At 41.7% G+C, this 14011-nt stretch overlaps 1 protein-coding gene across 14 annotated transcripts in view; it reads right to left on the minus strand.

The window, feature by feature from the left end:
- RBMS3 (RNA binding motif single stranded interacting protein 3) overlaps window positions 1–14011 on the minus strand; it is a 629715-nt gene that overhangs the window by 353986 nt on the left and 261718 nt on the right. For all 14 annotated transcript variants that reach the window (XM_032459382.1, XM_032459381.1, XM_032459376.1 and 11 more), the window contains one exon: window positions 7058–7149. In XM_032459382.1, the coding sequence (XP_032315273.1) occupies window positions 7058–7149 (92 nt within the window). The remainder of the gene's footprint in view (window positions 1–7057; window positions 7150–14011) is intronic.

The following is a 14011-nucleotide window of genomic DNA, read 5'->3' on the forward strand; positions in this document are numbered from 1 at the left end:
CCATCACTGACAAAATTAACAGACAGGAAGAGGACATTCAGACAAGTGATGTCTGATTTTATCTCTCTCATACCTAAAAGACAGTACTGATTACTTTTACAGAATTTTTAACTGATTAAGAGAACCGTGTTATAAGAAAACTATGATGATAAGAGTGTTAAAATAAAAAGGTCCTTTGGGGGCATATATACCCAGAGGGAACCTTAATTGAAAAAGGCACCTGCACCCCAATGTTCATAGCAGCACTATTTACAATAGCCAAGACATGGAAGACAACTTAAATGTCCATCAACAGTTGACTGGATAAAGAAGCTGTAGTATATTTACACAATGGAATACTACTCAGCCATAAAAATGATAACATAATGCTATTTGCAGCAACATGGATGGTCCTGGAGAATGTCATTCTAAGTGAAAATTAAAGCCAGAAAGAGAAAGAAAAATACCGTATGATATCACTCATATGTGGAATTAAAAAAATAAAAAGACAAATGAACTTATATGTAAGACAGAAACAGACTCGCAGACATAGAATACAGACTTGTGGTTGCCAGGAGGGAGGTGGGTGGGAAGGGATAAACTGGGAGTGTGAGATTTGCAGATACTAGCTGGTATATCTAAAATAGATAAACAAGTTTATACTGTATAGCACAGGGAAATATATTCAATATCTTGTAGTGGCTCACGGTGAAAAAGAATATGGAAATGAATATATGTATATTCATGTATGACCGAAGCATTGTGCTGTGCACCAGAAATTGAAACAACATTGTAAACTGACTATAACTCAATAAAGAAAAAAATTCCTTTTGGAGTAAAGACTGTTGGCGCCTTTAACAACTTGACCGTCTGGGTGAACACGTTCCCATTGCGTTGTATGTTACGGTGAAATTCCTCAGTCAGGGAAAAACAAGGACTAACACACAGTCCTGTTAATAAAGCCCAACTATTCCACTGCACTAACAGGCCCTGTGAGAACTCCAGCCATCAGTTAAACAAATCATTTGGCTGGGAACAGAGCGCTTACCATATGCACGAGTTACTAATTTCCTGGACATTATCAGCCATTAGCTGGTTTCCTGTGTCCCAGCAAATGCTGAGGTGAGCCTTGATTGCCAAGACTGCACATTTCAGACATTAATCCATGGACCATTTCCCCATCTAAATATAATAACACTCTCTATCTGTAGTTTTTTGGTCAGATCCATCTGAGAAAGCAGCAGAAGTTTCAAGCAAAGGGAAACGTGTTAAAAAAGGAAAGCTAACAGGGTATGAGTGTAATTCTGCTGGTGAAACCATTAAAATTTGGGAACCTCGGCTGGTTAGGGTGAGAGCAGTTTGGAGCAGAACGAATCAGCAGGAAGCTTCTACTTAGCATTTAGGGGTTTCCTTAGAACTCAGAGTGTGTTTCTCTTAAGATTTAATATGCTACAATAATACCACTTTAGTAGATGCATTTTCTAGATTTGCCATCTCCTGTCAAACGACTTTTCTACAAGGACTGTGTCTACCAGGATACTCTTGGCTATTTGATACCATTCAGATTTTTCGCACTGAAAATTAATGCTACAGTAGGCTTTGTTCTGTATGTTGGATTTTTCTTTTTAAAAGCTGGATTTCTAGACAGAAATGAGTAAGTAAAATTCAACAAAGTAATTTCTGGAAAAGTCAAACCCATTTGCATTTCAATAATCAGTAACTTTGCTCAAATCTTATACTTTTATTTGTTTTAATCGTTGCAAATTTAATAGTAAAAGAAGGGCATCTTGTTTATGGTTTACATTTCTCTTGTTACTAGTGATATTTATGATTATTTATAACGTCATCGGCCATGTGTCTTTCTTCATCGGTGACTTGTCTGCCCGTGTCTTTTCTAGTTTATCAAATTTGAATTTAAGTATATTTACTAAGTGAGGTAATCACTAGGTATGTTGTATAATATACATTAATAACATGTATGGAGGTCAGCCTTTTGAACTTCAACTTCATAGCCTTTCTGTGGCTTCATCCAGAAGGCCGAGTATGTGATTTTAGGGTCTCACCTTCAACAACCAGTCTTCTTTACTCCGTTGCCTTCTGATTTTTAACCCTATAGTAAATATACAAAAAGAGCTAATTTTTGTTTCCTGTTTAATTAACTAAGCTTTTTTCCCCCTTGCATGGATGTTTGTATTTTTTTTATTTTAACTACTTGAATAATCCCCAAACATCTGTAGATATCACGTCTTTTCATTTTGCTTGGAATTTGGTCAATTCCTTTAATCTCCCTGAAAGGAGGGCGCATCAGCTCTGGAAAGATGACTTCCATTTACATATCTGGTTATCGCTTTGGTCTCAGCCACCCTCGCTTCTTCTGGAAGGCATACCAGTCATTGTGCTGAATCTCCACTCTGGTCTCTGTGTCCATCATATCCTCGCTCATCTTTTTTATGATCTGGTAATTTTGTTCTTCTGCATCCTGGGAGAGCTTCTTTAATGAAATCAATATAGACATTGCTCATAACAATCTCTGAAATACAGTATGTTTACTTCCCTCGTTTCCTTTTTTCAGTATTTTTTTGATTGACGTATAGTCAGTTACAATGTGTCAATTTCTGGTGTCCAGCATCATGGTTCATTCCAGCCATCCATATACATACATATATTCCTTTTCATATTCTTGTCCATTCCAGGTTACTACAAAGTATTGAATATAGTTCCCAAGCAAAAATAAACAAATGGGACCCTTGTTTCTTTTTGATCTCTGTTCAAGTGTCACCTCATGGGAAAGACTTCCTCTGACCATTCTATCTGAAATGCATCCTGGCCCCACCTTCAATCACCATCCTCACCTCCTATTTATTTAGTATCCCTAACCAGTTTTAATTGTCTTTGAGCCACTTACTGCCTGATACATCTCTTTGCTTATTTTCTGCCTTAAAACAGTAGAGTATGATCTTTATAAATTGGTGAGTTTGGTTCAATGCTATGTCTTCAGACTGCAGAGCAGTCTTGGCACGTATTAAGTACTCAACATAAATGTGACCTAGGAGAGTGAAAGAGACTCCCACCTAACTGCCAGGCTACAGCTCTTATACTCCTCGGACCATTTTGTGATGTAGACAAAATGATGCTCTCACAGGCTTCTCTGATCCTTTAATCTTGTCGCAAAACAAAACAAATAAAAAAAGCAAACCCCACATGGACACTATTCTTGGGATAATAGAATCCCAAGAAAGCACTTGCCCTTGTAACATGCACTGATTGACTTCCGCCCAGTCACAGGAAGCAACATCTTCCCATCACCTGCTGAAATTTCCCTTGAACAATGCCTTTCTCCTTCCTACAGGATAGCCTTTGAGAAGCGTCTTGTGGGGCTGGTTTACCAGCAGACACCACCCCTGTAGTGACCCCTGGACACCAGACAGCCTGCTAGACATGGTGGAAGCAGAGCAGTGAAAATGATGTTAATAATAATTGGCCAGTGACTTTTTTCTAAACACCCTGAAGCTGGCAAGAACAGCAGCCATCAATATTCCTAATCTAGAGCCGTGACAGTCCTGAGGGATAAACTACATGCTAAAAATTCAGAATAAGAAAGAAGTTTTATTCAATTTCGATTCTCCAACACCTAGCACAGTTGCCTGGCCCTTAGGAAGCAATAAAAACGTTTGTTGACTGAATCTCTATTGTGTTTCTCAAGAAACTGTTTTTTTTTTTTTTAAATTTAACACTTAAGGCATACACCAGGCTTTATAGAAAGTTTAGTAATAAATCTGAATTTAATTCATAGCAATCTTCATTGAGTAAGTAACATCTATTGAATTTACTATCATCTAAGCACTATGCTAAATTCCTTTTTTTTTTAGTTAATTATCACAGCAGTCCTATAATCTAAGTATTATTATTGGAGAATTTCAGCGATATTTAAATAACCTAGCCAAGGTCACACAGCCAGGTGGTATCAGAGCCAGGATTCAAGGTCAAGTTTATCTACCTCCACACCAGTGCTCTTAACCGCTATGTATTAATAAAATATTTTAAATCTGCTCTCCTAAAAGAAAGATATCCTTTGATCCCTAAAAACCGTTTTTGGCAGAACAGCAAGTATACGGAAGATGTTAGTCTGTGTTAACGGTCATACATTATTAATCAATTACTGCTTACTGGATGACTTACTGTTTAATTCCTCTTAGATGACACAACAGTTGAATTTTTCATATGCACACATTGGAATACATTAGCTAAATAAAGCGATTCGCTCAGAGAGGTTCATGTTGGCTCCAGGTGGCTAGTGGGAACCTTGGTTATTTTGTAGCATTTTTGCTTCAAAATCCTGGGGTCACTAAAATGTTGCATCGCAGCCCGCATAGTAGGATATTGATGAGAACAAGGATGCAGGCTGCCATTCAGGGGATGTGTAAATAGCAAAAAATACAGTGCAAGTTTCTCGCACCCTGCAGACTGCAGGTTTATATGGTAATAAATAATAGTTATCACCAGGACAAAGGCAAAAAAAAGGCCATGAAATCCAGTCGCTCAGTGAGAAATCTGCTAATACAGGTGGTCAGGTTTGTTCCGTTTCATTGTCAAAGGGAGGCTATTTATTTGCTTCTGGGTAGTTAGATTACAGAGTCATTTACTGCTGAAAGTCTTCCAGTAGGCAGATGAGGAGCTACAGCTCTGGGATTCAGATTCAAAATCTGTGAGGGAACGGGGAACAAGAGTCCCCTTCACATACAGCATCACTGATAAGGTAGAGATCTTTAAGCAACTCCAGAAATAAAGTAAGTGCCCTTAAACGTCCCGGCTGGAAGCCTCTTAATGTGTACCTCGGTCACAGACAAGGGTCAAAATGCGGACCATGATTCATCATTTTTTAGAAGCTCTTTAAAATACTTTCCCTTTGATGGCTTCCTGTCTGGGTGAGATGACTGTGACTGGGGTGTGTGTGTGTGTGTGTGAGTGTGTATGTGTGTGTGTAAGAGAGGGTGAGGGAGACGGAGACATGCAGGGATTCCTTGAGAACCAGAATGCTCAGAAACAGGGGAAAATATTCACAATGGCTGCTCCGTAGTTATAACATCAATGACTACTTTCTTTTCCTGTTGTGCAAGATGGTTTTTATCCAACAAGTAACACTATATATACATATATATATATATATGTATTATGTGTGTATATATACACACACACATATACATACACATATATACACATACACACACACACACACATATATATATATATATATATATATATATATACTGGGAATATTTGAAAGAATGGAGGTTATACAGACTGCAGTCATTATTCCTAAACTGCCACAATCTAGCCATTTCCAAAATTTCATAGTTTATCGGCAGAGCAGATCAAAGATATTCCAATAACAAGGTTTTTCCTTAAGCCTTTTTATAATCATTTTCTTATCAATAGGTACTGCCTTCCAGTCAAAATTCAAGGCTCGTATTTTGCATCAACCCAACGGCTGTATTTTACCATGTGTTTGCTGGGTATAAGACGCCTCTACTTCAGCTGCCAAGTGACTTGACTCTTTTTGACAAGCAACCTTTAACCCAAGGCATGTATGTGACTCTCTTATTAACTACAAGTATTAACTTCATCAATCTTAGTTCATGACCAAATTCAAAACTTCCAGGCACAATCATGATGAGAAATACGGTACACAGCTGAGAGATTTCGAGTTCCAATTTCTCCCACCTTGAAAAAACAATGAATGGGTCATAAAGGGCCATGTCCACCAAAGTAATCTATAGGGGAAGTGACCCAGAACAGAAGGTGAACAGGGGTGGGTGCTATCAGCTTGCTGGACAACAAATGAAAATGAAGGAAACCAAATACCCCACCTCTAGTCTTCCAGTGTTGACACTGGAAAATGTCGTCAGAGGATTTTAGCAATGATAATAAAATCCAAATGACCCCAACTTGACAGCGTAAGTCAGTATCACTCAGCCCTTGGTGGGAATGGCAAAGAGTAAGGCTATACATGAATATGGTCTAAATGCATTAAATCTGGATTTCCAGATCGACTGGCTTTTCCATCTAGCTTTTGAGACTTCAGAAATCAACAAATTCACTAATAAAAGTCAAAAAGTCTAAGCTGCGTGTGAATAATTCCATAATGACCATTGTTTTAAAAACGAACACGTACCAAGCACTCATAGGTTATAACTGATTTTTTAAAAACCTTTTTATTTGGCAATAGTCATGGACTTATAGGAAGGTAGTATAGAGAGACCCCATGTAGCCTCCACTGGGTTTCCCCAAAGGCTGTATCCTTCCTACATCATTTCAGGATTGTAAGGAACGTACACCAGGAAGTTGACATCATACTTACAATATGTTTCAGTTCCATCTAATTTTATCATATGTATAGATTCTTGTAATTACCACTGCAATCAGGATACAAAACCATTATGTCATTTTATTTACGTTCTTCAATATAAAAACGCATCATAATTTCAGGTAGGAAGTCCCAGTCTACTTGTCTCACAAAACAACAAAAGCATATTGAAAATTCGTAGTATCTAGGAAATTGGCATCTACGAGAACTCTATTTGTAAAGGCCAAAATGAAATTCCAGCAATACAGACAACTTTGATTAAAGCCACTTCCCTGCACAGATCAGGCCGCCTCATCATTTAGTGACTGGCTCTCTCCAGCATCAGCATGAGCGATTTTTCAGCACGCAGTTTATCAAGGACATCTTGCTGAGAACTGAACTACTTCTAAACTGGTTGCTGGTAAACGCCCCACATACACACACACACATACACACACTCCTCTTGTCTGGGGTAACACAGAGCTTCACAGATACCCTTAAATCGCTAATGGGTTTACCATAATAAAAGAGCGTATTAATAGATATACGCAACAAATCAATGAAATAAACCAGCCAGATTCTTCCAGGCCAAGTCTATTATGGGGTTTCCTATTTTCCCTAACAAGTAAATATAATCCAAATTGTCTTAAACTCCACCCTAACTCAGCTCACAGCAATGGAAAAGATATATGATCGCAGAAGAAAAAAAAATCAGGATCTCAACACCACTCTTACCTTGGCCATCTGGGCCTGCACGCCATTAGCCTTGAGAGACGCTACCGCCTTCTGTGCCGCGGCCGGACTGTCAAAGTCTACAAAGCCATAGCCTGCGAAAAGACAAAACCGCGGTCAGTCCTGCACGTCCGTCATGCCAGGGGAACATGTGTTTGCAGCTGGAGTTGCATTTATGACCCTGGTGGAACCGCAGACCTCGATCTATGGCCCTTAACATGTCGGGACAGATACCACAACATCACTAAGCATAAAACAATAAGTCGCTTATTTTCCAGATTTCGCTTTGGAGATTGGCATGCAGTCAGCAAGCTGATTTAGACTAATTTTGACGAATGTTAAGGTCATACATGATTTAACCATGTTATTCTTTGGAGGAGCACAAAGTGCTGAAAAATATAGAAAAGTTTATCTCTAATTTTCTAAACCTCAAAAAAAAAAAGAAGGAAAAAAATTCTGTTGAGAAAAGCCAGGATGGAATGTGCAAAAAGTGAATACCAGCAATCTCAACATTTGCTAATGCACCAAGGCAGCCAGGAAACACAGGTTGACCAGATGACTGGATGGAGCTGGTGCCTGAGTTCAGGGAGGTTTGAATCTATTTCCAGTTGCTTTCTAAGGCCATGCTAGTTCTTTATGGGCTCTCATCTTGCTCAAAGGTAACATCTTAAATAAACTATTTTGGCTGTTAAGTCACCTCTGATAAAGAGTGATTCAACAGAGAAAACATTCAAGCTTCTTTTAAAAATAAGAGAGACCCATGTCACATATTTGTTACTTAAGGACAATCCATAAAGGGCACAAGAGTTGCCTGGACTGTTCTCTGACTGTGTGCCTCTGTGTGTGTGTGGACAGAGTCGGGCCAAAGAAACAGCCAGTAAAACAGAACCAGTGAGGAGGAGATTCTGCACGCCCATAACAGAGCTGATATTAGCCCAGGACTGAGCCTCACAGTGGTTTCAGCTGCCAAGGATATTTCAGAATTAAAATGCCCAAGGATGGGAGTGAGGGCAGCCCCCTCTGCATACCCTACCCCCTCTCCCCAGTTACCTGCCAGGGATTTGCTCTCTATTCTCAGATTTGTCTCATTTGGAAGTCGTGAGGTGATCTGCTAAGGGAAACCTACAGTTCCCCCAACAAATGACCAAAGACTGAAAGGGAATTCAGTGACCAAGTTGTTTCCTTCAATTAACTTTTAAATTTTCTCCCCTCGAAACTCTTCTTCTTTCTCTCCATCCCAGCATGTTATCCTAGCATGACCTTGTGACCCAGCAGTGTTCCAGAACACGCTCTTGAAAAGCTGGGCGAGGAAGCTGCGAAGCCTGCGTTTCCAATCCAAGAGGAAGCTGCTTTGTAAGTACCACTAATTCCTCTCTTCCCATGAAATTCAAACTAGGTGCGTAATATGAGTATCACCACCCACTAAGATGAGAAAGATGGGGAGATAAAGCAGGAAGAAAACGAGGAAAAAGAACAAAATAAGTCAAGAAGTAGAGTTACGGGGAACAGAAGATAAAACTACAATATAAGATTTATCTCCTGTGTGTGGGTGTCGTGTTGGCACCTGGTGAAATGGCGCTAACTTCACGCACTGTTGTCTTCATGCCCGCCTGCACATATACTTAAAGAAACAGGCTTCGGCCAGGTGACAAGACTGGTCCCCAAATCGCTAGCTGCTTAATCGGGAAAGCCAGGATTTGAAGCCAAGTCTGCAATGTACACTTTCTAAATATATCATACAATGAACGGCTTCATAACCTTTGTTTCACAAGCTGTTTCTACTATTGCTTCTGCCCTTGAAGCCCACTGGAGAGAGGACCGGATTCTTGAAAATTCCTTAGAACTTGAGGTTAGCATATGAAATAAAACAATCCCAGGAAAGCGTTCCACCCAGCTCGTTCTGTACTGTACTGACACTTACAGAGGGAGTGGCTAGGTTCTCAGCAGAACTGGCTGAGTGAGACTTGACAAGTCACCCCCTTCCATCTCACGCTTTGTTCCCTCTTCTTCATCCATTCACAGCCTCATTCTTTTATTCAGTAATGAAACTCTGTGTCAGGCATTTTGCCAGGTATAGAGTCTGTAGTAGTGGGGAAAAAAAAAACATAAAACAGCCCCAGTTCCCTCCCTTACGTACTTCATAGTTGAGTCAGGAGATGGACGTGAAACAAACATACACATGAACCTACAGTTGCAAATCGCTGTGCCTTCCTCGAGAGAAAACGAGAATGCATCATACAGAATCTGACGAGCGGCTGATCATGACTGAAAGTTCTAAGGAAGCAGTAGCATGAGATGACCTGCCTTCCTTCAAATATTCCCCCAGCTGGCTTCTGCTGAAGACAGAAATGGTGGTGCGGGAGGCAGGCAGCAAGGATGAAATCAGGCAGATGCCCTGGGGGCGTTCACAGCATCAGGACAAACGGCAGCCGGCCAGGAAATGGACAGGACGAAATGGATGGTCTCAGTTATACTTTGGAGGCAGAACGAACGGGACCCAGTGATGGACTGACTGGAGATACAGAAAATTTTCAGCAGTAATGGGTGGGTGGAAGACGTGATTTGCTGAAATGGGGAGACTGGAGGAGGAACCAACAGGGGAGACGGAAAATGAAAGTATCAGTCTGAGACATGGTGAGCCAGAAATGCCTGTGAGACACCCCAACCCTAGCTCTGCAATGTGCGTCTGTTAATCCTGAGCCCCTATGCAGTTGGATAGATCAGGCTGAAGCTCAGAAAAGGGGGTACGACTGGAAATACACACGGGGCAGTAAACGGCACAAGGGTGTAATTCACAGAGATGGAAACAGACAAAAGCACCTGGTGGAGGCAGAAGCCAAGAGCCCAAGTTTGGAGCTCGAACTTCACCGTTTAGGTGTCAGGTAAGAAAACGAGATTGCAAAGGAGACGTAAGGAGAATCATAGGGAAGGAAGGAAGCAGAAGGGGAACGGGTGTCTCCAAGCCCAGGTAAGGGCGTTCCAGGGAGGAGAGAGAGATGGACTGTGCGAAACGCCACAGAGCGTGAGAGCAAGAGGACAGCTCAAGAGACCGAGTGTTTTAGAGCGTGAACTTTTTAAAAACTTTACCTACAGTTGATTTACAGGTGTTAGTTTCAGGTGTACAGCTTAAGATTCTTTTCCATGATAGGTTATTACAAGACACTGAAGACAGTCCCTGGTGCTGTGCAGTAAATCCTGGTTGTTTATTTATTTTGTATACAGTACAGCGGACTCCTCGTCAAGCCGGGCTACACGCCAGCGGTGGGAAGTGAGAGAAAGACAGGGAGGGCGTTCACAGACCTCTGGACCATGATTTTGCTGGGAAGGAGAATTAAAAGCCCACTTTACCTCAAGGAGGATGTGAGGCCAAGGATGCTGTCTGTGTTTGTCTATTGTAAGATAAAACATGCTATGGTTTTCAACCTTCAAAAAAAGGAGCTAAAAAAAAGCTAAGAGATGCCATGGTTTTCAATCTTAAAAAAGAGCTTAAAAAAAAAAAAAAAAAGACCAATGGCCATTTTTCACCCGCAGGAAAATTAAACCCCTATCTTTGGGAATGTGACCGGCGTGGTCACGCCCACACCTACGTGCCTATTCCCCGACTGACCTCGTGTGAAGCCAGGGGATGGTACTGTTGAGTATTCATTCAAGTTACTCAACAAAGATTTATTCTTTGCACCGACTATGAGAAAGAGACTGTTCTTGGTGTTTTTGAATGTTGATCCGAAAGATGGAAGCGGAAGTCAAGAGATTAGAGGGTAACGTTCCTGAGCAGGATAGACGGGGGAGAGAATCTACAGCACGAATGAAGTTCTACCCTTTGCTAAACCAAGGGCTCGGCCCTCGTGGCCCATGGTAACCGGAAGGAATTAAAAAAGAGCCTTCTGGGTTACCAGGTGTTATTTCTTCGCATAGCTTTCTTTCTGGGACCGGACCTGACATGCAGCCTGAGCTTAATAAATATTTGTCAAAAGTAATCGAAACCATGTTTAAAAGATGCTGAGTTCCTTCATGGGGGAGATTAACTAATAAAAATGTCTGCTAATACACACTGACTATGAAAAACATCATAAATGCCAAGCAGCCCCAGCCTTGGCACCATCACTCTGCCACCCAGCGAGGCCGCCCTGGATTTCAGGACTCCCAGCCTCTCTCTCCCCTAGAGCGCTCTCCTCTCCTTTCCCCACCTCACACATCACACAGGATATTACAAAATCACACTGTTGTCCCCAGGGCCGAACTCCAATCCAAACAGAAGACATCTCTGTGAGGGCAGGAGACACCCTGAGCTTCTTCTGAATTGGGGAGGTTACGGGTGACCTTTGAGAAGGGTGGATTTTAAAAGAATCGTCGTGCCAGCAGGGAGGGAGTGGCCCCTTCCTGCCAAACACCGCCTCCCGTGAAACAAAGTTGTAAATAAAGAATAAACGTTTCACTGAGTTTGCTGTTTTTCAGGCAAACTTGACTTTGCTTAATTAAAATGAAATGCAAAATATCTCAAGCAACCCTGAAAAACACACCGATTCTGGAAACAGACATTGCATTCCTGAGCTTTACGCGACCGCACAAACTCCTCCACAATGGGAAGGAAACAAACTGCAATGCACACCCGCCCCTAAAGAATGATGCCTTTACTAAGGATTCAAGCGACTCCAGCTTGGTTTCAATTTGCTTTCCTTAATGACAAATAATGGAGTCTGGGGACAGAAAGTTCTTTATCCACATCTGGTGGGAGCAGGCTGGGGAGATTAGTTCAGCTCCAGCTAATAATGCTTTCTGATCACTGTGAAAATCCTGCGTGAAATGCGGCGAGTGGGACCCACTGGAAACCCCAGCCCAAGTGGCTGGGAGGCCACGGGTCCCACTCCCTCAGTGACATCAGTAAGCGTGGCGGCAGGTTCAAGGGAATTAAACTGAAGGTCACTGTTGTCTCCACACCCCCGTGTCCTGGTTTTCCTTCCTTGTCAGAGGGATGCAGGGCAGCAAGGAAGACTCAACGCCACAGTAATTAGGTCACTCGTCAAACACTCACCCCATTGGCAGATCTAATCAATGCTTTCCTGAAATGCTTTAAACCTTGCGTGTTAATTTCAAGGTTTGCTATTTTTTTGTCGAACTTTTCCAACCTTTTTTTTGGTGGGGGAGAGACAATTAGGTTTATTTATTCAAATGGAGGTACCGAGGATTAAACCCAGGACCTCGTGCATGCTAAGCACATGCTCTAACCCTGAGCTATACCACCTCCCCTATAAAGGTTGGCTATTTTTATTGCATTACAAGCCTGGTGACTTTATAGAAAGGAGAAAATATATATGGATTTAGAACTTGTCACAGAGTTCTACAAACAGTGGTCCTGCCCAGAGGGTTTTGGTTTTGTTTTCTTTAGCGCATCCATAGCAGCTTCTCGGTGACCTTTGGCATTCCACTGGACCTCTGTGTAATGACACGTCTGAATGTTGTTAAAAGTCTCTGTGCCACCTTCAACAGCTCGTCTCATGCTTCTGTGTTGCTCCTGACTCCTTAAATTGTCTATGTAAACTGCTCACATATTTACCAACATTGGATGCCTCTTTTAGCGGAGGAAATGATCAACACCGGAACCCCTGCTTCAGATTTGTGGTGGCATCCATCAGGCGAGGGAGTCCTGCTCTCAGAGGGGAACCAGACACCACATTTCCCCGCATGGGCATTGCTCCTCTTTTCCAGAATGACCATCATAAAAGCCCACTTGAAACACAGATGGCAGGATGTGACACCCCACCTCTTTCAAAGGCGAGCCAGCTGTGAGTCAAATGCGATTTTTCAGCAGAAGAAGGGAACACTTTGTCTGGGCATGACGCCTTCCACGGAAGACTTAACAGTTGAAGATGCTTAAGAATTGCCCTTCTGTAAACCCCCCTCCTTCTAGTCTGTGGCTGTTGTCTGAGCCCAGAACGGGAAAACTGGGGTGCAAGGAGAGGTGTGGTATTCAGGCTTCCTTGAGGTCTCCTGGAGTCAAGGCTGCCTCCAAGGATCTGTATTTCTGCTTGATTTTTTTGTACATCCCTGAAGCATTGAGTCACTGCTGAGTATCTTCTCTTATTATTGGATTTCCTGGTTTTCTGCCTTCTGTGATCAAAGCAGGTAGCTGAAGGAGAGCACTGATACATACTTTGCTCCGTTCATGCTCATAAAACCAAACTAACAAGCAAACCCAATCATTTCTGCAGTGTGTCCCCGTGCACTCCCATCCTGCGACTACTGATCATTGCTGTGAGGCCCGGGCACCACAGACGCACCGATTCAACAGCCGGGTGGCGGAACTTAGATGTGTGAAAGCAAAAGGCGAAAGACAAATCCTGCTAGAATGCAAAGACCAAAGACGAGCGTGCTCATTTTGAGGGAAAAGAATCCGAACCATTAAAATGTGAAATTACTTGCACGCTGAAACATCTTTGCAAAATAGGATGGAACAGTTTTATACAGAAAAGAGCAGCAGGTGAACTTCTTACACAAAGGGTGGCAGCCCTCAGACACTCAGCAAACGGAGGCTAGTAGGATGGATAACAAGGTCCACTGTATGGGAGACGGACTGCTTCACTCTCTTCCTCTGATTTCTGAGCTTAGTAACCTAAACGCTATGATATCCCAGGGCCAGAAACTCTAAAAGAAGACACCAATTTATGGAATAGACTTGACTTGTTACAAGGAGCACTTTTCAACAATGGTATGACTTTCCTATTTTAAAATTATTATTATTACTATTATTCTTTTAGACCTTAATTATTTATTTACTTTTTAAAATTGAAGTAGAGTTGCTTTACAATGTTGTGTTAGTTTCTGGTATATAACTGAATCACAGCAAAGTGATTTTTGCTGTGATTCGGTTATACATACATACATACGTATTCTTTTTCAGATTCTTTTCCATTGTAGGTTATAACAAGATATTGAATACAGTTCCCTGTGCTGTACAGT

Source organism: Camelus ferus, chromosome 17, assembly GCF_009834535.1.
Source record: "Camelus ferus isolate YT-003-E chromosome 17, BCGSAC_Cfer_1.0, whole genome shotgun sequence".
NCBI lineage: Eukaryota > Metazoa > Chordata > Mammalia > Artiodactyla > Camelidae > Camelus > Camelus ferus.